Below are 22374 nucleotides of genomic sequence, written 5' to 3' on the forward strand. Positions count from 1 at the left end.
TAACTATACTGGAAGTGTTTAACTAAGTCCCTACAAGAATAGTAAACAAACCAAAATTTTACCAACTGGGAACATTTTGTTAGTCCCCACAAGGTCAAATTTCAAGGCGGTTTAGGGTTAAGGTTAGTGTTAGGCTTAGAATTTGGGATAGGAGCTGGGTTAGGGTTGAGGTTTGGTTCTAGGGTTAAGGTTAGGTTTAGGGAAATGTAATTTAAGGGGACTGAATTGTGTGTCCCCACTAGGTTAGTTATACAAGACTGTGTGTGTTCTTACCAGGGGTGGGAGGGGGGTCTTGTCCTTGCTGTTGGATATGTTTTTCATGTGGAAGTTGATTATGTTTTCTGAGTGTCCTGTTAAAACAGCATCGGCTGCCCTGAGGATCAGAAACCAGACAGTCACACATCAGTCAGCGGTCTATGTGTGTGTGTGTGTGTGTGTGTGTGTGTGTGTGTGTGTGTGTGTGTGTGTGTGTGCGCGCATGCGTGGTGTGTGTCCACGTGTGCCAGCAGAATGACGGCAGTGTTAGACAAGGGCATGAAGGAAATGCCAAGGTTGACAGACTAAACAAACAACTTTACACACATTTTCCAATTAACATCCACATCTTTCATCTCCTATTCCCTACAGAGGACAGTGTTAATCTGAGCTAACTGAAACACACACACTTTCAGGCAAGCACACTGAAAACAAAGCATAGCTGCAGGCTTTCACATGTTCGGTGGAGAGCAATATTTCTGGATTTGATGTCTCCTCTACTTTCTCAGAGAAATGTGCAGCATGATGTGCTTATGCACATGGGTTATTATTCTCTGCCCCCTCCGTGTGTACAGTGTGTGTGTGTGTGTGCCCTGAGTGTACAAAACATTAGGAATATCTTTCCATGACACACTGACCAGGTGAAAGCCATGATCCCTTATTGATGTCACAATCCCTTATTAATTGTTGCGTTTATATTTTTGTTCAGTTTATAGAAAGCACCAGTCAAAAGTTTGGACACACTTAGTCAAGAGTTTCTTTATTTTTACTATTTTCTACATTGTAAAATAATAGTGAAGACATCAAAACTATGAAATAACACAAATGGAATCGCGTAGTAAACAAAAGTGTTAAACAAATCAAAATATATTTTCTATTTGAGATTCTTCAAAGTAGCCACGCTTTGCCTTGTCTAGAGCATATCGGACTGTCCATCAACCAATTTCTTGGGCTACAATACCTATTTGCCAATTGGCCTGGAGCCTATTATTGCCTACACGGAGCCCTGCCAATCCAACACGACTGGTCTGCCGACGTAACCTTCCAAGGGGGCTACAACAGACTCTTCCGTTTCGACGTCCCCTTAAGGCCCCTCTGCTAGCCTGCTAGCCCCGGCCCGCTAGCTGTCTGAGTCTCCGTGTCTCCAGCTCGCCTAGCTACCCACTGGTCCCTATGATCACTCGGCTACGCATACCCAAATGTCAATATGCCTTTCCATTGCTGTTCTGGTTAGTGATTATTGTCTTATTTCACTATAGAACCTCCAGCCCTGCTCAATATGCCTTAACTAGCCCCTTTGTTCCACCTCCCACACATGCGGTAACCTCACATATTCGATTATGATGTTTCTAGAGACAAAACCTCTCTCATCGTGACTCAATGCCTAGGTTTACCTCCACTGTATTCCCATCCTACCATACCCTTGTCTGTACATTATGCCTTGAATCTATTCTTCCACGCCCAGAAACCTCCTTTTACTCTCTGTTCCGAACGCACTAGACGGCTAGTTCTTATAGCCTTTAGCCGTACCCTTATCCTACTCTTCGTCAGTTCCTCTGGTGATGTAGAGGTTAAACCAGGCCCTGCAGCACCTAGCTCCACTCCCATTCCCCAGGCACTCTCCTTTGTTGACTTCTGTAACCGTAAAAGCCTTGGTTTCATGCATGTTAACATTAGAAGCTTCCTCCCTAAGTTTGTTTTATTCACTGCTTTAGCACACTCCGCCAACCCTGATGTCCTAGCCGTGTCTGAACCCTGGCTTAGGAAGGCCACCAAAAATACATCCCTAACTATAACATTTTTCGACAAGATATAACTTCCAAAGGGGGCGGAGTTGCAATCTACTGCAGAGATAGCCTGCAGAGATCTGTCATACTATCCAAGTCTGTGCCCAAACAATTCAAGCTGCTTCTTCTAAAAATCCACCTTTCCAGAAACAAGTCTCTCACCGTTGCCGCTTGTTATAGACCACCTTGTGCCCCCAGCTGTACACTGTGAATTGATTGCCCACCATCTATCTTCAGAGTTCGTACTGTTCGATGACCTAAACTGGGACATGCTTAACACACCGGCCGTCCTACAATCTAAGCTAGATGCCCTCAATCTCACACAAATTATCAATGAACCTACCAGGTACAACCCCAAATCCATAAACATGGGCATCCTCATAGATATCATCCTGACCAACCTGCCCTCTAAATACACCTCTACTGTCTTAAACTAGGATCTCAGCGATCACTGCCTCATTGCCTACATCCATAATGGGTCTGTGGTCAAATGACCACCCTTCATCACTGTCAAACGCTCCCTAAAACACTTCAGCGAGAAGAACTTTCTAATCGACCTGGCCCGGGTATCCTGGAAGGATATTGACCTAATTCCGTCAGTAGAGGATGTCTGGTTGTTCTTAAAAAGTGCTTTCCTCACAATCTTAAATAAGCATGCCCCGTTCAAAAAAATGTAGAACCAGGAACAGATATAGCCCTTTGTTCACTCCAGACCTGACTGCCCTTGACCAGCACAAAAACATCCTGTGGCGTACTGCATAAGCATCGAAGAGCCCCCGCGATATGTAACTTTTCAGGGAAGTTAGGAACCAATACAGGCAGTTAGGAAAGCAAAGGCTAGCTTTTTCAAACAGAAATTTGCATCCTGTAGCACAAACTCCCAAAAGTTCTGGGACACTAAAGTCCAGAGAATAAGAGCACCTCCTCCCAGCTGCCCACTGCACTGAGGCTAGGAAACACTGTCACATCCACAATAATTGAGAATTTCAATAAGCATTTCTCAACGGCTGGCCATACTTTCCACCTGGCTACCCCTACCCCGGTCAACAGCCCTGCACTCCCCACAGCAACTTGCCCATGCCTCCCCCATTTCTCCTTTACCCAAATCTAGATAGCTGATGTTCTGAAAGAGTTGCAAAATCTGGACCCCTACAAATCAGCTGGGCTAGACAATCAGAACCCTCTCTTTCTAAAATTATCCGCCGCAATTGTTGCAACCCCTATTACTAGCCTGTTCAACCTCTCCTTCGTATCGTCTGAGATCCCTAAAGATTGGAAAGCTGCCAGGGTCATCTCCCTCATCAAAGGGGGAGACACTCTAGACCCAAACTGTTACAGACCTATATCTATCCTACCCTGCCTTTCTAAGGTCTTTGAAAGCCAAGTTAACAAACAAATTACCGACCATTTTGAATCCCAACGTACCTTCTCCGCTATGCAATCTGATTTCAGAGCTGGTCATGGGTGCACTTCAGCCACGCTCAAGGTCCTAAACGATATCATAACCGCCATCGACAAAAGACAATCCTGTGCAGCCATATTCATCAACGTGGCCAAGCCTTTCGACTCTGTCTATCACCACATTCTTATCGGCAGACTAAACAGCCTTGGTTTCTGAAATGACTGCCTCGCCTGGTTCACCAACTACTTCTCAGACAGAGTTCAGTGTGTCAAATCGGAGGGTTCAATTCTCGGGCTGACTCTTTTCTCTGTATACATCAATGATGTCGCTCTTGCTGCTGGTGATTCTCTGATCCACCTCTACGCAGACGATACCATTCTGTATACTTCTGGCCCTTCTTTGGACACGGTGTTAACTAACCTCCAGACGAGCTTCAATGCCATACAACTCTTCTTCCGTGGCCTCCAACTGCTCTTAAATACAACTAAATACATGCTCTTCAACCGATTGCTGCCCGTACCTGCCTGCACGTCCAGCATCACTACTCTGGACGATTCTGACTTAGAATATGTGGACTACTACAAAATCCTAGGTGTCTGGTTAGACTGTAAACTCTCCTTCCAGATTCACACTAAGCATCTCCAATCCAAAATGAAATCTAGAATCGGTTTCCTATTTCGCAACAAAGTATCCTTCACTCATGCTGCCAAACATACCCTTGTAAAACTGACTATCCTTCCAATCCTTGACTTCGGCAATGTCATTTACAAAATAACCTCCAACACTCTACTCAGCAAATTGAATGCAGTCTATCACAGTGCCATCCGTTTTGTCACCAAAGCCCCATATACTACCCACCACTGCGACCTGTATGATCTCGTTGGCTGTTCCTCGCTTCATATTCACCGCCAAACCCACTGGCTCCAGGTCATATAGAAGTCTTTGCTAGGTATAGCCCCGCCTTATCTCAGCTCACTGGTCACCATAGCAGCACCCACCCGTACCGCGCGCCCCAGAAGGTATATTTCACTGGTCACCCCCAAAGCCAATTCCTCCATTGGCCGACTTTCCTTCCAGTTCTCTGCTGCCAATGACTGGAACGAATTGCAAAAATCACTGAAGCTGAAGACATATCTCCCTCACTAACTTTAAGCATCAGCTGTCAGAGCAGGTCACAGATCATTGCACCTGTAGATAGCCCATCTGTAAATAGCCCATCCAACTACCTCATCCCCATATTGTTTTTTCTCTCCTTTGCACCCCGATATCTCTACTTGCACATTCATCTTCTGCACAGCTATCACTCCAGTGTTTAATTGATAAATTGGAATTTATTGCCTTACCTCCCTAATCTTACCTCATTTGCACACATTGTATATAGCTTTTTTGTATTGTGTTATTGACTGTATGTTTGTTTATTCCATGTGTAACTCTGTGTTGTTGTTTGTGTTGCACTGCTTTGCTTTATCTTGGCCAGGTCGCAGTTGTAAATGAGAAGTTGTTCTCAACCGGCCTACCTGGTTAAATAAAGGTGAAATATATATATTTTTTAAATGACAGTTTTGCACAATCTTGGCATTCTCTCAACCAGCATCATGAGGTAGTCACCTGGAATGCATTTCAATTAACAGGTGTGCCTTGTTCAAATAAAAGTTCATTTGTGGAATTTCTTTCCTTAATGCGATGGAGCCAATCAGTTGTGTTGTGAGAAGGTGGTATACAGAAGACAGCCCTATTTGGCAAGAACAGCTCAAATAAGCAAAGAGAAACAGCAGTCCATCATTACTTTAAGACATAAGGGTCAGTCAATATGGAACATTTCAAGAACTTTCTTCAAGTGCAGTCTCAAAAACCGTCAAGCACTACGATGAAAATGTCTCTCATGAGGTCCGCCACAGGAAAGGAAGACCCAGAGTTAACTCTGCCGCAGAGGATAAATTCATTAGTTACCAGCCTCAGAAATTGCAGCCCAAATAAATACTTCACAGAGTTCAAGTAACAGACACATCTCAACATCAACTGTTCAGAGGAAACCACGTGAATCAGGCCTTCATGGTCAAATTGCTGCAAAGAAACCACTACTAAAGGACACCAATAATAAGAAGAGACTTGCTTGGGCCAAGAAACACAAACAATGGACATTAGACCGGTGGAAATCTGTTCCTTGGTCTGATGAATACAAATTTGAGATTTTTGGTTCCAACCGCAGTTTCTTTGTGAGACGCAGAGTAGGTGAACGGATGACCTCTGCATGTTTGGTTCCCACCGTGAAGCATGGAGGTGTGATAGTGTCACTAGCAAAGCACAGTCACACTCACAAAACACACCGAATAAAGCCCATTGAGTGGAGAACATTTAGCAAAAAGTTAAATCTATGCACGCCTAAATATCTTATATTGAGTGATAATTAACTTGTTTTTTCGTACCAAGCTAGCAGATAAAAGCTGGCAGATAATTGTCTTATTTCATATGACAATTAATACGGCGATTAAGATCAAATATCTTGAAAAATATATTTTTGTAGTGTAATATACATTCATTCGCTGTGATCGGCCTTACTTGTTGGCCATCTCTGTAGTGAAGACATAAACCACTTTAGACCCAGCCTTCTGACCACCCGCCGACTCCGACGCTGCGCCCTGGCCTCCTAGTGGATTGTGGGAGGGCGTGGAAGAGCGGCTGAGTCCGGCGTTGGAGGGAGGATGGGAGTTGGAGTCCTGGGGCTTCACGTCACTGGAGTTACAGTCTGGGGAAGGACAGAGAGGATCATTGGTACTGTAGTTTTCAGTAGCAGGTGGAAATGGGGATGACCGACAGGCACACAAACACATACACAAAGTCACACACACACACTCACTGAAGAATCCTTTGTCGTCCTCATCACTCTCTCCTCCAGAGCACCAGTCAGCTCCACTGTAGGGCTGCCTCCTCTCAGCCACACACATCCTCTTCACCCTGTTACTGTCTGTATACACACACACAGTCAGTGTGTGTGTAGCTGTGTTTTCATGTGTGTGCGTGCGTTTCTACAGACCAGAGTTCAAGCTGAGCTCCCATGTCAATAGCACACACAAACACACTTTCCCCTCTCCCCTCCCTTCTCTAAGTGCAGTCCTGTGCACCAGACTCCCAGGAGCAGAGGAGAGACCGACACAGCAGTGGATCAAGGGCAGAGTGCGTGACCATAATGACACGCTTTCAGGGGCCTGCTGCTGTTTCCACAGCCACAACACATGTTCACACAGAATGGATTCATAACATGCCCACTAACATCAACAGCTATTGTGTTAGAGAAACAGAAATATATAAGCACTTTAGCTTCATGGAAATGCAAGCTTAGAAAGTAGGAAGTCATCAGTAAATAGTACACTACTTCATACCACTACGTATACCGGTACTCAACTTGACATATTTGAGCTGAATACTACTTGGAGTGCAGTGTAATACTCACCCTTGTCATCGCTGGTGGGCGTGACTGTGTCTGGCTGCTGCTCGTTGTAGGACTCCACCGAAGTGCTCCTCTCTCTTTTTACCTTCACCTTTGACCCCTGTCCCCCAGAGATCAGGCCCTGGCCGTTCTTTAGCCCCCCCATGCCCCCTGGGCCCGTCCCCAATACACCCCCCTGCTGGGAGCCCTTAACACCCACTGTCTTGAGGTCGCAGGGCGAAGCCTGAAGTTGGCTGCCGCAGCTTCCTGGTTTGTTCTGATTGGGCAGTTTGGAGTCCATTTGGGCGGCACCACCGGAGGGAGACATGACAGGAGGGGAGCGCACCATGACTTCTGGCTTGGGTTTAGGACTGAGAGAGGGAGAGATGAGGAGGAGGAGGGAGAGAGAGAAGTGCTTATCAACTGTACAGAAATAAACTGAAGCAAATTGTACTTCATGCACTCTTTCATAGTGACAGACAGTGAAAAAAATGTCAGCATAATTTTTATTTAACCTTTATTTATCCAGGTAGTCTCATTGATATAAAAATCTATTGACCTGGTCATGGTTAGGCAAGAGGGAAGACAACTTTACTTAGACTGATGAGGAAGAATTACTGGAGACTTGGGTTATGACATTCCAGGAGAATCAAGTGCATATCTCACACTCTGTGTGTATGTGTGTGAATGCCGCAACAGATATGGCTCCCCAAGTAGTACACTCAGGGAGAATCTCAATTGCATACTCCTCACATCCCTTCTCCTGTCTCTAGTCAGACTGCAATCACTCCTCACGTCACTTCTCCTGTCTCTAGTCAGACTGCAATCACTCCTCACCTCTAGTCTGAAACTTCCATCATTGAAGTTGTTTGTGGTGACGAGGGGCGGAGAAGAGTTTTACAAAACAAAGTCATCCGCGATTGGATCGTCTAACCCAGTGGTCAGTGAAAGGCATTCCTAGTCGATCACCAAACATTTCACAAAAAAAACACGATTAAGATTTGCAATCATGTTTTTTAATTCGTCTTGTACTGTTTACCGTAGATGCACTCGATTCAACTCACCTGCGCGTCGAGTAGGCGAAGTGTTTCCATTTTATGTGTCTAAAGGTACAAACTCTGCCATCCCGGCGGGCCCGGAGAGCAAATCAAGTGCACTATATTGGCCACGGTCTACCGCTGGCCAATCGGATGGCTCAGTGTAACGTAGCGGACATAAAAGAAAGCTACAGCGAAGTTGATACTGTGAGATTTCAAAGCTTTTAAAACAATGACTAGAGCGACTGTCAAAAAATACAGCAAAGAGCTGCTGTTTTTATGAGTGAGTTCATGTTTTAAAGTTCTTACTCAGCACTGTCAACACTTTTTATAAGCCATAAAATGCGCAATTCTTCCAACTTCCACTCGCGCTACAACCAGCATTGTAGCTGTAATGAATTAGTAGGAACGTATCGATAGGCTTGCGTTGTTATTTGCAGCTTGGGTCTATATTTCACTTTCTCTGTTCATAGGAGTAACAACATGAATTTGTGCACGAGGCAGAAATAATGCAGTGCGACTTCAGTTTCGCCATCAGCTGGAAAACGGTGTCCCTTTTTGGTCAATGTCAGCGGAGGAAAGGGAGAGCGGAGGGACATTGAGAGGCGGACCCTCAGTCTGCTGCTCTCTCCCTCCACTGAGACTGACTATCAGATGCAGGCACCATCAGCCCAGTACATTTAGAATAAAAACCACATTATTTAAATGTATGGTCAATCAGCTGTGCCTCACAAGTAATACAACAACTGATCTATTACCGGTGCGATAAATGATTTGGCAGGGCAATTCAAGCAAAGCTAATATGCGGTGATAATGTATTGGGCCTATAGCCTAGTAAACCTACTGCACAAACCTCATTGCTACAGTACTGTTTTTAATTGGCTAATGTTGCATATGCTTATGTTTTTTAAGTCATGTTAATTCTAAAAATCTTGGCTGTAGATCTCGGCTTGCATTTTGACTCAGAAAGTCATCTTGGCTCAAAAAGGTTGGTGACCACTAGTCTAACCAATCTGAGCATCAAAGCCCATGACAAATTTTCAAACAGCCGCTTAACCCGTGTGTGTTCTGGCTCAACCTATTGGTTTCTGAACCAATTAGAAGGCCCCGAATGTGTTCTCAGTCGCTGAAGGGTCGGACAGGTACTCCGGTCCAGACTCATTGCAGAGAAGAAACTAACGTCTGTGGGCGTGGCATAGGGTTTCGGCTGGAGCAAGGAGTGTGTGTGTGTTGCCAGGCAAGCCTCTCTCCTCCTTCTCAAAACACAGATCAAAAGGTCCCTCCCCTCTGATCTTCTCCTCCGATGGGTTTTGAGAAGGAGGCAACGAGAGGAGTATGCCATTAAGATTCTCCCACAGTCTCTGTTAGTTCTCTTACTTCCCCACCACAACTTATTTCCCCTAGAAAAGCAGTGGTGGCAAAGGTCGCAGGAAAAAGGTGGGGAGATAGAAGTACAGTTCTGGTGACTTCTTTAAAAAGGACATTCTACTCCAAAACGATTCCAAATTATTTTATTTCGAGTTTTTAAAGTCAGACTTTTATAGAACAACTTTACATTTGACACAACATCCTAATTGTGATTAATATTTTAAATCATTTTGAATAAGCATGAATTATTCAACCGAGAACAACTGTTTCAATTACAAAGTATGTAATTTCCCTTTCAAGACACCATTGCCCTGTGAAGAGTTTTGTTGTGCAGTTGTTCCTAAACCACATGCTACAAACTCTAGTTGTAACTGCCTTTTTTTAATGGTGCCATGCTTGCAATTACATTAAGAAATGTTGGACATTGACTGATTATCAGAATGCATGTTTCTCTCCCTGTGGCACCCGCAACTTGAATGCACCTCCCGTTAAAGCCATTTTACTATGGGGTTGTCTGATTTTGCTGTTCTTTACTAGTCTTGTTGACAGAGGAAAAGTAAATGTGGACCTTAGTGCTGCTTTTGATACCATCGATCACCACATTCTTTTGGAGAGATTGGAAACCCAAATTGGTCTACACGGACAAGTTCTGGCCTGGTTTAGATCTTATCTGTCGGAAAGATATCAGTTTGTCTCTGTGAATGGGTTGTCCTCTGACAAATCAACTGTAAATTTCGGTGTTCCTCAAGGTTCCGTTTTAGGACCACTATTGTTTTCACTATATATTTTGCCTCTTGGGGATGTTATTCGAAAACATAATGTTAACTTTCACTGCTATGCGGATGACACACAGCTGTACATTTCAATGAAACATGGTGAAGCCCCAAAATTGCCCTTGCTGGAAGCATGTGTTTCAGACATAAGGAAGTGGATGGCTGCAAACTTTCTACTTTTAAACTCGGACAAAACTTGTTCTAGGTCCCAAGAAACAAAGAGATCTTCTGTTGAATCTGACAATTAATCTTAATGGTTGTACCGTCGTCTCAAATAAAACTGTGAAGGACCTAGGCGTTACTCTGGACCCTGATTTCTCTTTTGAAGAACATATCAAAACCATTTCAAGGACAGCTTTTTCCATCTACGTACCATTGCAAAAATCAGAAACTTTCTGTTCAAAAATGATGCAGAAAAATTATTCCATGCTTTTGTCACTTCTAGGTTAGACTACTGCAATGCTCTACTTTCCGGCCACCCCGGATAAAGCACTAAATAAACTTCAGTTGGTGCTAAATACGGCTGCTAGAATCCTGACTAGAACCAAATAATTTGATCATATTACTCCAGTGCTAGCCTCTCTACACTGGCTTCATGTCAAAGCAAGGGCTGATTTCAAGGTTTTACTGCTAACCTACAAAGCATTACATGGGCTTGCTCCTACCTATCTCTCTGATTTGGTCCTGCCGTACATACCTACACGTACGCTACGGTCACAAGACGCAGGCCTCCTAATTGTCCCTAGAATTTCTAAACAAACAGCTGGAGGCAGGGCTTTCTACTATAGAGCTCCATTTTTATGGAACGGTTTGCCTACCCATGTCAGAGACGCAAACTCGGTCTCAACCTTTAAGTCTTTACTGAAGACTCATCTCTTCAGTGGGTCATATGATTGAGTGTAGTCTGGCCCAGGAGTGGGAAGGTGAACGGAAAGGCTCTGGAGCAACGAACCGCCCTTGCTGTCTCTGCCTGGCCGGTTCCCCTCTTTCCACTGGGATTCTCTGCCTCTAACCCTATTACAGGGGCTGAGTCACTGGCTTACTGGGGCTCTCTCATGCCGTCCCTGGAAGGGGTGCGTCATCTGAGTGGGTTGATTCACTGATGTGGTCATCCTGTCTGGGTTGGCGCCCCCCCTTGGGTTGTGCCATGGCGGAGATCTTTGTGGGCTATACTCAGCCTTGTCTCAGGATGGTAAGTTGGTGGTTGAAGATATCCCTCTAGTGGTGTGGGGGCTGTGCTTTGGCAAAGTGGGTGGGGTTATATCCTTCCTGTTTGGCCCTGTCCGGGGGTGTCCTCGGATGGGGCCACAGTGTCTCCTGACCCCTCCTGTCTCAGCCTCCAGTATTTATGCTGCAGTAGTTTATGTGTCAGGGGGGTCAGTTTGTTATATCTGGAGTACTTCTCCTGTCCTATTCGGTGTCCTGTGTGAATCTAAGTGTGCGTTCTCTAATTCTCTCCTTCTTTCTCTCTCTCTCTCTCGGAGGACCTGAGCCCTATAGGACCATGCCCCAGGACTACCTGACATGATGACTCCTTGCTGTCCCCAGTCCACCTGGCTGTGCTGCTGCTCCAGTTTCAACTGTTCTGCCTTATTATTATTCGACCATGCTGGTCATTTATGAACATTTGAACATCTTGGCCATGTTCTGTTATAATCTCCACCCGGCACAGCCAGAAGAGGACTGGCCACCCCACATAGCCTGGTTCCTCTCTAGGTTTCTTCCTCGGTTTTGGACTTTCTAGGCAGTTTTTCCTAGCCACCGTGCTTCTACACCTGCATTGCTTGCTGTTTGGGGTTTTAGGCTGGGTTTCTGTACAGCACTTTGAGATATCAGCTGATGTACGAAGGGCTATATAAATACATTTGATTTGACAATTCTAGCATCTTCAAAGTGAATCTTGGCAGAAATATATTTTTTTTGTTGTTGTTGTTGTGCGGCGGCATCAATTTAGTGAGTACAGGGAAAACACTTGACACAACCAGGGACACAGAGGGGAAACAGGCCAGAGCCTGGAGCTGGAGTTAATGCCCAGTGAACAGACTCCTGACTGAGGAGTCTCAGTTGGAAAAGAGGCCAGAGAGACAGACGGCTGGCTGGGAGTGGACCAAACTGACCTCTTGTCCCATCAACCCCTCCCCATCTCCCCCTACCTCTTTCCTCACTCCACTCTTTCCATTGCCGGGAGGAGAGACTGCCAGAGTAGTGAATCACACACACACACAACCTAACATGTGTGCAGACTAATACATAAACACACACACACACACACACACACACACACACACACACACACACACACACACACACACACTCCTTCAGCAGCTCTATTTGTATGGAGGCACCCTAATTGAAAAACAGACTAAAAACAGTAGGCCTACTGTGTTCAAGACTTACGTTGTGGGAAATCCCCCAACCTACCATGATCCATCATTATAGCTACTAACCACTGTGCTGTACATACATCATCATTATAGCTACTAACCACTGTGCTGTACATACATCATCATTATAGCTACTAACCACTGTGCTGTACATTCATCATCATTATAGCAACTAAACACTGTGCTGTACATGCATCATCAGCCAATACCTACAGTTAGACCAGTGGTCACCAAACTTTTCTGAGTCAGAATAATCCTATGCAACATTAACCAATTAAAAACAGTACTGTAGCAATGAGGTATGTGCAGTAAGCTATAGGCCCAATACATTATCACTGCATATTGGCTTTGCTTGAATTGTCAATACATTGTTTGTTGACCTTATAAAAATAAATATATATATATATATATAATTTTATTTTCAACATTTGAGGTAGGCTGTACAGCTGCAGTGCTTGTTGTAGCGCAAGCAGGAAAAAACAGCATTGTATGGCTTATAAAAGTGTGGAATACAAAGTGTTGACAATGCTGAGTAAGAACTTACACATGAACTCCCCCATAAAACCACCATTTTGCTGTATTTGTTGACCGTCTCTCTAGTCAGGGTTTTAAAAGCTCACCGTATCAACCTTGCTGTAACTTTCTTTTATGTCTGCTACGTTACTGCAGACCCAGCAATCTGAGCCATCCGATTGGCCAGCGGAAGGCCTATAATGCACTTGATTTGTTCTCCGGGCCCCCCTGGGAAGGCAGAGTTTGCAGCTTCAGACACATGAAATGGTTCAAAATTTGAACACGTTGCCAGGGCAGCTGAATCGGGTACACCTACTGCCAACAGCACGAGATGAAAAATAGGAATGCAAGGCTTTATTGTTTGAGAGAAATATTTGGTGATCGACTAGGAATGCCCTGTAGATCATAGTTGGTATAGGCAAGTATAGGCACAGTACAGACAGACCGAGGGAAGGGAAACACACACACCATTTTCTCACTGGTCAATAGTGAGGTAGGAATAATGTCTGCCAGAGTATTATATTTGGCTCGGATCACAACGATGTACAACTGACAGGGGCAGTTCTTCACAACCGTAGGCCAGAGACACAGACCATAATAATCTGGCGGAGAGGAGGATCAGGGCGGCTGCTTCTCAGTGGCCATGAGAAAAGTACAGCTCAGGAGAACAAGACACTTCCAACTGGCATAGACAGCCCCATACCACACCCTACTGACACACACAGCTGAGAGAGAGAGAGAGAGGGATGGCAGGCGTTTGGCAGGGCAGATGCTGATTTTCAGTGGCTCCAGAAACATGAGTCAGCAGAGAGAAGATCCAAACACTGTACTCCCTAACCCCAGGACACACGCCACTTTTACTACTACTACTTTACACAGACAGACACACGTACACTCGCTCTCCCTCACCTCTGTGTGTTGGTGGATGGGGAGTTCTTCAGTCTGTTGTGATGAATGGAGGGGGCTCCCAGCACCACAGAGCAGGGTGGGGTGATGAGCTGGTGGGGGCTGCCTGTGTGTGTGTGAGGGGCTTTCCCTCTGCCGTTCCCTCGGCCACCCGAACCTGGAATACTGATCCCGATATTCCCCCGGCCGTCCTTGGCCTCCTCTCGTTCCTTCTTCCCTCGCTCTTTCTTGCTGAAGTGTGTTGCTGCCGTCCCTCCTGCTGTGGCAGGCCTTTCCTCCTGGACCTCCAACATGCTCTGTGTGTGTGTGAGTGTGTCTCAATAAGACTGTGTGTGTGTCAGAGAGAGTGTGTGTTTCTGTGTGAGGAAGAGAGTGGGTTTGTGCATGAAGTTTCCCCAAGGGGCTCTCACAGCCCTTGGGCACTCTGTGGAGAGAAGACAGAAGACAAATGTAAGGACACCTTTACAACAATTGTCATTGCTGTTACATGGTCATTGGTTATAACATTTGAAAATAATTCTGTTGTGTATCATCCTTTCTGGTAGAAGTGATGGGAGTCCCTGAATGTGGTTGACTGGGGGAAACACAGAATACTAATGGAAGCTCCACTGACTGAGCTCTCAATTATGACTGCCTGGATTGTTATTGACCACAGAGCCCACACCGGTTCTTACACTGTGTGCGTGTGTGTGCGCACGCGTGTTTGCGTGTGTGTGTGTGTGTGTGTGTGTGTGTGTTTGCCTGTGAGTGCATATGCATTCTGTTGCAGCAGTGTGTGTGTGTTTGCCTGCGAGTGCATATGCATTCTGTTGCAGCAGTGTGTGTGTGTGTGTGTGTTTGCCTGCGAGTGCATATGCATTCTGTTGCAGCAGTGTGTGTGTGTTTGCCTGTGAGTGCATACGCATTCTGTTGCAGCAGTGTGTGTGTTTGCCTGTGAGTGCATATGCATTGTGTTGCAGCAGTGTGTGTGTGTTTGCCTGTGAGTGCATATGCATTCTGTTGCAGCAGTGTGTGTGTGTTTGCCTGTGAGTGCATATGCATTCTGTTGCAGCAGTGTGTGTGTTTGCCTGTGAGTGCATATGTATTCTGTTGCAGCAGTGTGTGTTTTATCCCCCTCTGGTAATGACATGAGAATCCACAGTGCGCAGCACAGTCAGATCACACTGTCATCCCGCAAATATTTAGGAACTCCTCCAAAACACTCATACCGGCTCCAGAGATCCACGGGGGGCTGCTGGGACTGGAATTAACAGACAATCTCACACTGTTAGCTGCTCCTACATGGGCTAACACTACTGTACAGGGTTGTGTGCGTGTACAGCGAGAGAGAACTCCATAGGGACAGAGAGACCGACAGTGCTTTCAGAAAGTATTCACACCATTTAACTTTTCCACATTTAGTTGTTACAGCTTGAATTCAATTGAGATGTTGTGTCACTGATCTACACACAAAAGCCCATAAAGTCAAAATGGGCATTTTGTTTGCAGAAATGTTTTGAAAAACTTTTTTTTCCTTTCTTTGAAATGTCTTGAGTCTATAAGTATTCAATCCATTTGTTATGGCAAGCCTAAATAAGTTCAAGAGTAAAAATGTGCTTAACATATTGCAAAACAAATTGTGGTAATAGTGGTTAACATGATTTTTGAATGACTACCTCATGCATACAGATAATTGTGCGGTCCCTCAAACGAGTAGTGAATTTCAAGCAAAAATTCAACCACTAAGACCAGGGAAGTTTTTCAATGCCTAGCAAAGATGGGCACCAATTCGTGAATGTGTAAAAAAAGATAGATATATATATATACACACACACTTTTGAGCATGGTGAAATTATTAATTACACTACGAATGGTGTATCAATACACCCAGTCACTACAGGCATCCTTCCTAACTCAGTTGCCAGAGAGGAAGGAAACTGATCAGGGATTTTACCATGAGGCCAGTGGTGATTATAAAATAGAGTTTAATGGTTGTGATATATATATATAAATAAAAAACTGAGGATGGATCAACATTGTAGTTACTTCACAGTACCAACCTAAAATGACAAAGTGGAAAGAAGAAAGCCTGTACAGAATACAAATATTTCAAAACATGCATCCTTCTTACAACGAGGCACTTAAGTAATACTGCAAAAATGCGGCAAAGAAATGTACTTTTTGCCCTGAATACAAAATATTGTTTGGAGCAAATCCAAACCATCACGGAGTACCACTTCATATTTTCAAACATTGTGCTGTCTGCATCATGTTATGGGTATGCTTGTCATCGACAATGACTATATTAGTTTTTGGGGATAAAAATAAACGGAATACAGCTATAAGCACAGGCAAAATCCTAGAGGAAACCCTGGTTCACTCTGCTTTCCAACAGACACTGTTTCAGCAGGACAAAAACAATAACTTAAAACACAAGGCTAAATCTACACTGGAGTCGCATACCAAGACGACATTGAATGTTCCCGAGTGGCCTAGTTAGTTTTGAAATCGTCTTGAAAATCTATGACAAGATTTAAAAATGGCTGTCTAGCAATGATCAACTTGACAGAGCTTGAAGAATTTTTTAAAAGAATAATGGGCAAATATAGTCTATTGAAAAAATGTATAAAATGCAACATATAAAGTGTTGGTCCCATGTTTCATGAGCTGAAATAAAATATCCCAGAACTGTTCCATATGCACAGAGTTAATTTCTCTCAAATTTTGTGCACAGATTTTTGTAACAAACCTGTTAGTGAGTATTTCTCCTCCACACACACACACACACACACACACACACACACACACACACACACACACACACACACACACACACACACACACACACACACACACACCATGTGACACTTAAATAAAGTCCACCTGTATGCAATCTAACTAATTATGTGACTTCTGAAGGTAATTGGTTGCACCAGATCTTATTTAGGGGCTTCATTGCAAAGGGAGTGAATACATATGTACACACCACTTTCCCTTTCTTAGAATTTTTTTAAACAAGTTATTTTTTAAATTTCACTTCACCAATTTGGACTATTTTCTGTATGTCCATTACATGAATTCCAAATAAAAATCAATTTCAATTACAGGTTATAATGCAACAAAATAGGAAAAACGTCAAGGGGGATAAATACTTTTGCAAGGCACTGTATGCTGAGGAAAACCTAGTGTATTTACAAAGAAATTAGTTCTTCCTAAGCCTTAGAATAGCAAAACCACTCTGTCTTTCCTGTTGTAGCTATATATACACTCACATCAGTCTTACACGCGCGCGCACACGCACACACACACACACACACACACACACACACACACACACACACACACACACACACACACACACAGCAGGAACTGTCAATCACCCTCTCCCTCCAATCACACACTAACAAGATGCTAATTGGGCCGCTTGCTGACATTCCTATTAAACAGAACAAACACGCAGCACCCACCACACACACAAGCAACCACTAAAGCCTTGTTCACACTGGCAGTTTGAAGTGACTCAAATAAAAATAAAAATGCATATCTGATTAGAATCTGTTATTCTTCCTGCCAAAAAGCACATGTAATCGGATATTTCAAGCCACAAATCTGATTATTGGCCATGTGGCTTGTGTCTAAACGGTCAAATCGGATTTATTTGTTCTTTAGACTGATATGGCATATTTTGTTGTGTTTATATTTTTGTTGAATATAAGCAGGCATACATACACACAGAACAAGAATATAAACAATACATGTAATGTGTTAGTCCTATGTTTCATGATCTGAAATAAAAGCTCCCAGAAATATTTCATACACACAAATAGCTTATTTCTCTCAAATGTAGTGACCAAAACATGCACAATGTGTTACATGTTTAGTGAGTTTGCAGGCCATGGAAGAAGTGGGACATTTTCAGCTTCCAGAAATTGTGCACAGATCCTTGCAAAAAGGGGCTGTGCAATATATTCTGAAACATGAGGTGATGGTGGCAGATGAATGGCACGACAATGGGCCTCAGGATCTCATCACGGTACCTCTGTGCATTCAAATTGCCATAGATCAAATGCAATTGTGTCCATAGTTTGTAGCTTATGACTGCCCATACCATAACCACAGAGCAAAATGGGGCACTTTGTTCACAACGTTGACATCAGAAAACCGCTCGCCCACACGACGCCACCTGCCCGGTAGAGTTGAAACCGGAATTCATCTGTGAAGACTACACTTCTCCAGCATGCCAGAGGCCATTGAAGATGAGCATTTGTCCACTGAAGTCGGTTACGACGTCGAACTGCAGTCGGATCAAGATCCTGGCGAGGACGATGAGCACGCAGATGAGCTTCCCTGAGAAGGTTTCTGGCAGTTTTGCAAAAATTCTTCATTTGTGCAAACCCACTGATTCATCAACTGTCTGGTCTCAGATGATCCCGCAGGTGAAGAAGCCGGATGCGGAGGTCCTGGGCTGCAGGTGAAGAAGCCTGATGCGGAGGTCCTGGGCTGCAGGTGAAGAAGCCGGATGCGGAGGTCCTGGGCTGCAGGTGAAGAAGCCGGATGCGGAGGTCCTGAGCTGCAGGTGAAGAAGCCTGATGCGGAGGTCCTGGGCTGCAGGTGAAGAAGCCGGATGCGGAGGTCCTGGGCTGCAGGTGAAGAAGCCTGATGCGGAGGTCCTGGGCTGCAGGTGAAGAAGCCGGATGCGGAGGTCCTGAGCTGCAGGTGAAGAAGCCTGATGCGGAGGTCCTGGGCTGCAGGTGAAGAAGCCTGATGCGGAGGTCCTGGGCTGGCGTGGTTACGTGTGGTCTGCAGTTGTGGTGCCGGTAGACGTACTGCAAAATTCTCTAAAACGACATTGGAGGCAGCTTATGGTAGAGAAATGAACATTAAATTCTCTGGCAACAGCTCTGGTGGAAATTCATGTAGTCAGCGTTCCAATTGCATGCTCCCTCAAAACTTGAGACATCTGTGGCATTGTGTTGTGTGACAAACTTTCACATCATAGAGTGGCCTTTTATTGTCCCCAGCACAAGGAAGCACCTTTGTAATAAGCATGCTGTTTAATCAGCTTCTTGATGTGCCACACCTGTCAGGTGGATGGATTATCTTGGCAAAGGAGATATGCTCACAAACAGAGATGTGAACAAATTTGTGCCCAATTTGAGATAAATAAGTTTTTTTGTGTGCACAGAACATTTCTAGGATATTTTATTTCAGCTCATGAAACATGGGACCAACACCTTACATGTTGTGTTTATATTTTACTATATAGAGTTAGATACAGTACAACTACACACACACACACACACACACACACACACACACAGAGAGAGCAGCCCCAGCAAAACAAACACGTATATGGTAACGGATAATCGGAGAGGCTCCTCTCACACTATTAAACTAGCAGATCAGTTAAACAACAAATGTGCTTCTTCAGTAAAGAGCCGCTGATATAAAGAGTGATTTCCACATTTAAAAAGAGGCAACTTAATTAAGTTTTGAAGTGCAGGTTTTTTTTTTTTACACAGCTTGCACACAAACACACACTACCCTCTCTTAGCCCCGCTGGCTGTAAATGGCCTGCAGATGTTTCAGCCTCATTTATGCAAATCCAATATCGCAGCTCAGCCACAAGAGCAGTCGTGCTCTCTCCCTCTAAATCATTTTAAACACTATTTGTTAACACTCTCCCTTGCTTTTCTCTCCTCTGCAAGACTATGATTCCCGCACACACGCACACACACACACACACACACACACACACACACACACACACACACACACACACACACACACACACCTAAACCTGGATAACCACTGGAACGGCATATTAGACACACTAGTCTTGCACAATGAAAACATATTTACATGTAGCATGTGTCAACCTAGCCTTATACAATGCAATAGCACCCCACACACTCCAATTTCAACTGTAGGTACACACACAAGACAATAAAGACAGAAAATACCTTTGACAGACAGAACACAGGCGATAGCAGAAGGAACATTCATCTGTACACTATGCAGCTCCCAGTTCATTTCACTGAGTGTTCTAGTCCTTCCAACCAACATGTCTGAGACAGGGGGATGCCTTCCTCTTCCTGCTCTGATTGGCTGACAGCTGACACCTGGGATCTCACCTGTTCAGGTGACTTCCTGTACCCGGTGCCAGACAGACCACACGCCCTGGAGATAACACACACACGGAACGCACAGAATTCTTGGAACTCAGGATAACGGCTAAATATAGCGCTGTGACGCCAAGGGAGAGGTTTGTGACATACAGGTAACTGCCAAAATAATGGAAACACTTGAGTAAATGAGGGATACAACGTATATTGAAAGCAGGTTCTTCCACACAGGTGTGGTTCCTGGTTTAATTAAGCAATTAACATCCCATCATGCTTAGGGTCAAGTATAAAAATAGTTAGTGCTATCAAGATCATTGGGAAGTACCTAACCATAACCATTTCAATGGGGCAGGGGATATCCCAAGGATCCCGGATAGCACATACCGAATAAAAATGCTGGGTTGGCCATTATTTTAGCTACCATGGATTTGCCCACATTTAAATACAATGCCCCCCATCCACAGGGGAAAGGGTGGTCACTGAATGTTATCATGCTCATCAAACAGCCCAATTGAACAGCCTTTTCCACCACCATCAACAAAGCTCCAAATTATGGAATTTCTTGTGGAAGAATGGTGTCACATCCCTCCAATAGAGTTTCAGACACTTGTAGAATCTATGCTGAGGTGCATTGAAGTTGTTCTGGCTCAACACCCTATTAAGACCCTTTATGTTGGTGTTTCCTTTATTTTGGCTGTTACCTGTACATAGACAAACACATTCATACGCAGACACACAGTTATGAGTGAGCTCTTGTTCCTTGTGAATGTGAGCCATGTCAAATGTTTACAGTGAACTCTTCGACTGTTCCGCATACTTAACTCACACATTATGTATGCGTAGGGGCGGCAGGGTAGCCTTGTGGTTAGAGTTGGACTAGTAACCAAAAGGTTGCAAGTTCAAATCCCCGAGCTGACACGGTACAAATCTGTCATTCTGCCCCTGAACAGGCAGTTAACCCACCGTTCCTAGGCCGTCATTGAAAATAAGAATTTGTTCTTAACTGACTTGCCTAGTTAAGGAAATAAAGGTAAAAAAAAAATATTATCATCGGCTTTAGCGCACACACACACACGTCTTTCTCTCTCTCTATCGCTTTACCCATCAATGTGCCTGTCTCTAACCATATTAAACTCAACATATCTAGCTAGTAATGGCCTCTTATAAAGAAAGACTTGCTGTAGTGATGCACACCGGCATCCAGGGCCCTCACTCTCCTCCCCACTGTTAAGCTGTAATGTCATGTTTAGGACATGACTATGATCACATCACTCACCATGTCCATCATTGTCATGATATAGATGTGGCCATCCCTGCAACGGGAAGAGAAACGTGTGTTACTCCAAAACCTGCAGGCAGAAGAGACGGAAAAGGTTACACGAGACACACAGCTGACTCACGACTGACACATCTGCTGTCTGAGCCTGGGCACGGTGCCATGTGTGTGTGTCAGCCAAGCGGGCAGCAGGACTGGCACTCAGCAGCTCTTCTGCTGCTCTGATCTCTGGCTCACACACTTCATCACACATTATCCCTCTCTACCTCACTCACACCCCTCTCTGTTTCTGTTTGAGGGTGTAATATAATTAATAACATATGATAATACAAAGCACACACTATCACTTTCTTTAACACACACAGTTATATCCATCTCAAATACGTGTACACACACACAAACAGCACAGAAGTTGATAATAGACTGAAGTATAATCCTTAACAGTCTTTGTTTATTCATGGGGTAGGTACTATAGGTGGAGAGATATTGATTTGATGGTTTCTGACTGCAACTCCAGTGCTTTCAACACACTAGCTCCTGTCTCCTCCCCCCTTTCCCCTCCCTCAGCCATGTTCTCCTTCCCTCCTGCAGGTCGCTCCCACACTCCGGCCACATTCCTCCATAGCTCATGCCGTGAGGACTCCCTGCGGCTCAAAGCATTGTGGGAAATCCCAACAGTCGAAGGGAGCCTTCGGAGGCCCTGTGCCCCACAGAGACAGACAGAGGGAACACACACTCCTCTCTACTCCCAAGGAACTGGGTAGGCCCGGCTAAATGTTGGCGACATTGAAATAGCGCAATGCAAATATTTTTTTTATATTTCCATTTGATGTGCAAAAACAACTAAATAAAATGTGTTGGTGCGTTACACACATAAACATTCCAGTCTATCAAACAAAACATTTATGATGGTTTGTCGTACAGCTGGATATGGTGATGTTACATTTATGTGGTCCACTTCTATACTGTACACCTCCCCTCCACCCAATACTTTACTGGTGAGCAGGAGGAGCATATAGTAATGCCTGAAAGAGAGACCATGTAATTGATTAGTGATCCTGGGGAATGGGAGGCGCATGGGGACAGAGAGCAGATTTAGCTGAGCTCAGAAACAAAACATGCAATGTGGCCTGTCTGGTGTC

General features: G+C 44.5%; 1 protein-coding gene across 1 annotated transcript in view; it reads right to left on the bottom strand.

The window, feature by feature from the left end:
* Positions 1 to 22374, bottom strand: part of LOC118386204 (B-cell CLL/lymphoma 9 protein-like) — a 35781-nt gene that overhangs the window by 8364 nt on the left and 5043 nt on the right. Inside the window, 6 exon segments of the mRNA XM_052522337.1 lie at positions 274 to 373; positions 6004 to 6190; positions 6302 to 6409; positions 6896 to 7242; positions 13856 to 14276; positions 21233 to 21305. Coding sequence (XP_052378297.1) covers positions 274 to 373; positions 6004 to 6190; positions 6302 to 6409; positions 6896 to 7242; positions 13856 to 14145 — 1032 coding nt within the window. The 5' untranslated portion in view covers positions 14146 to 14276; positions 21233 to 21305.

The sequence above is a fragment of the Oncorhynchus keta genome, chromosome 7 (assembly GCF_023373465.1).
Source record: "Oncorhynchus keta strain PuntledgeMale-10-30-2019 chromosome 7, Oket_V2, whole genome shotgun sequence".
NCBI lineage: Eukaryota > Metazoa > Chordata > Actinopteri > Salmoniformes > Salmonidae > Oncorhynchus > Oncorhynchus keta.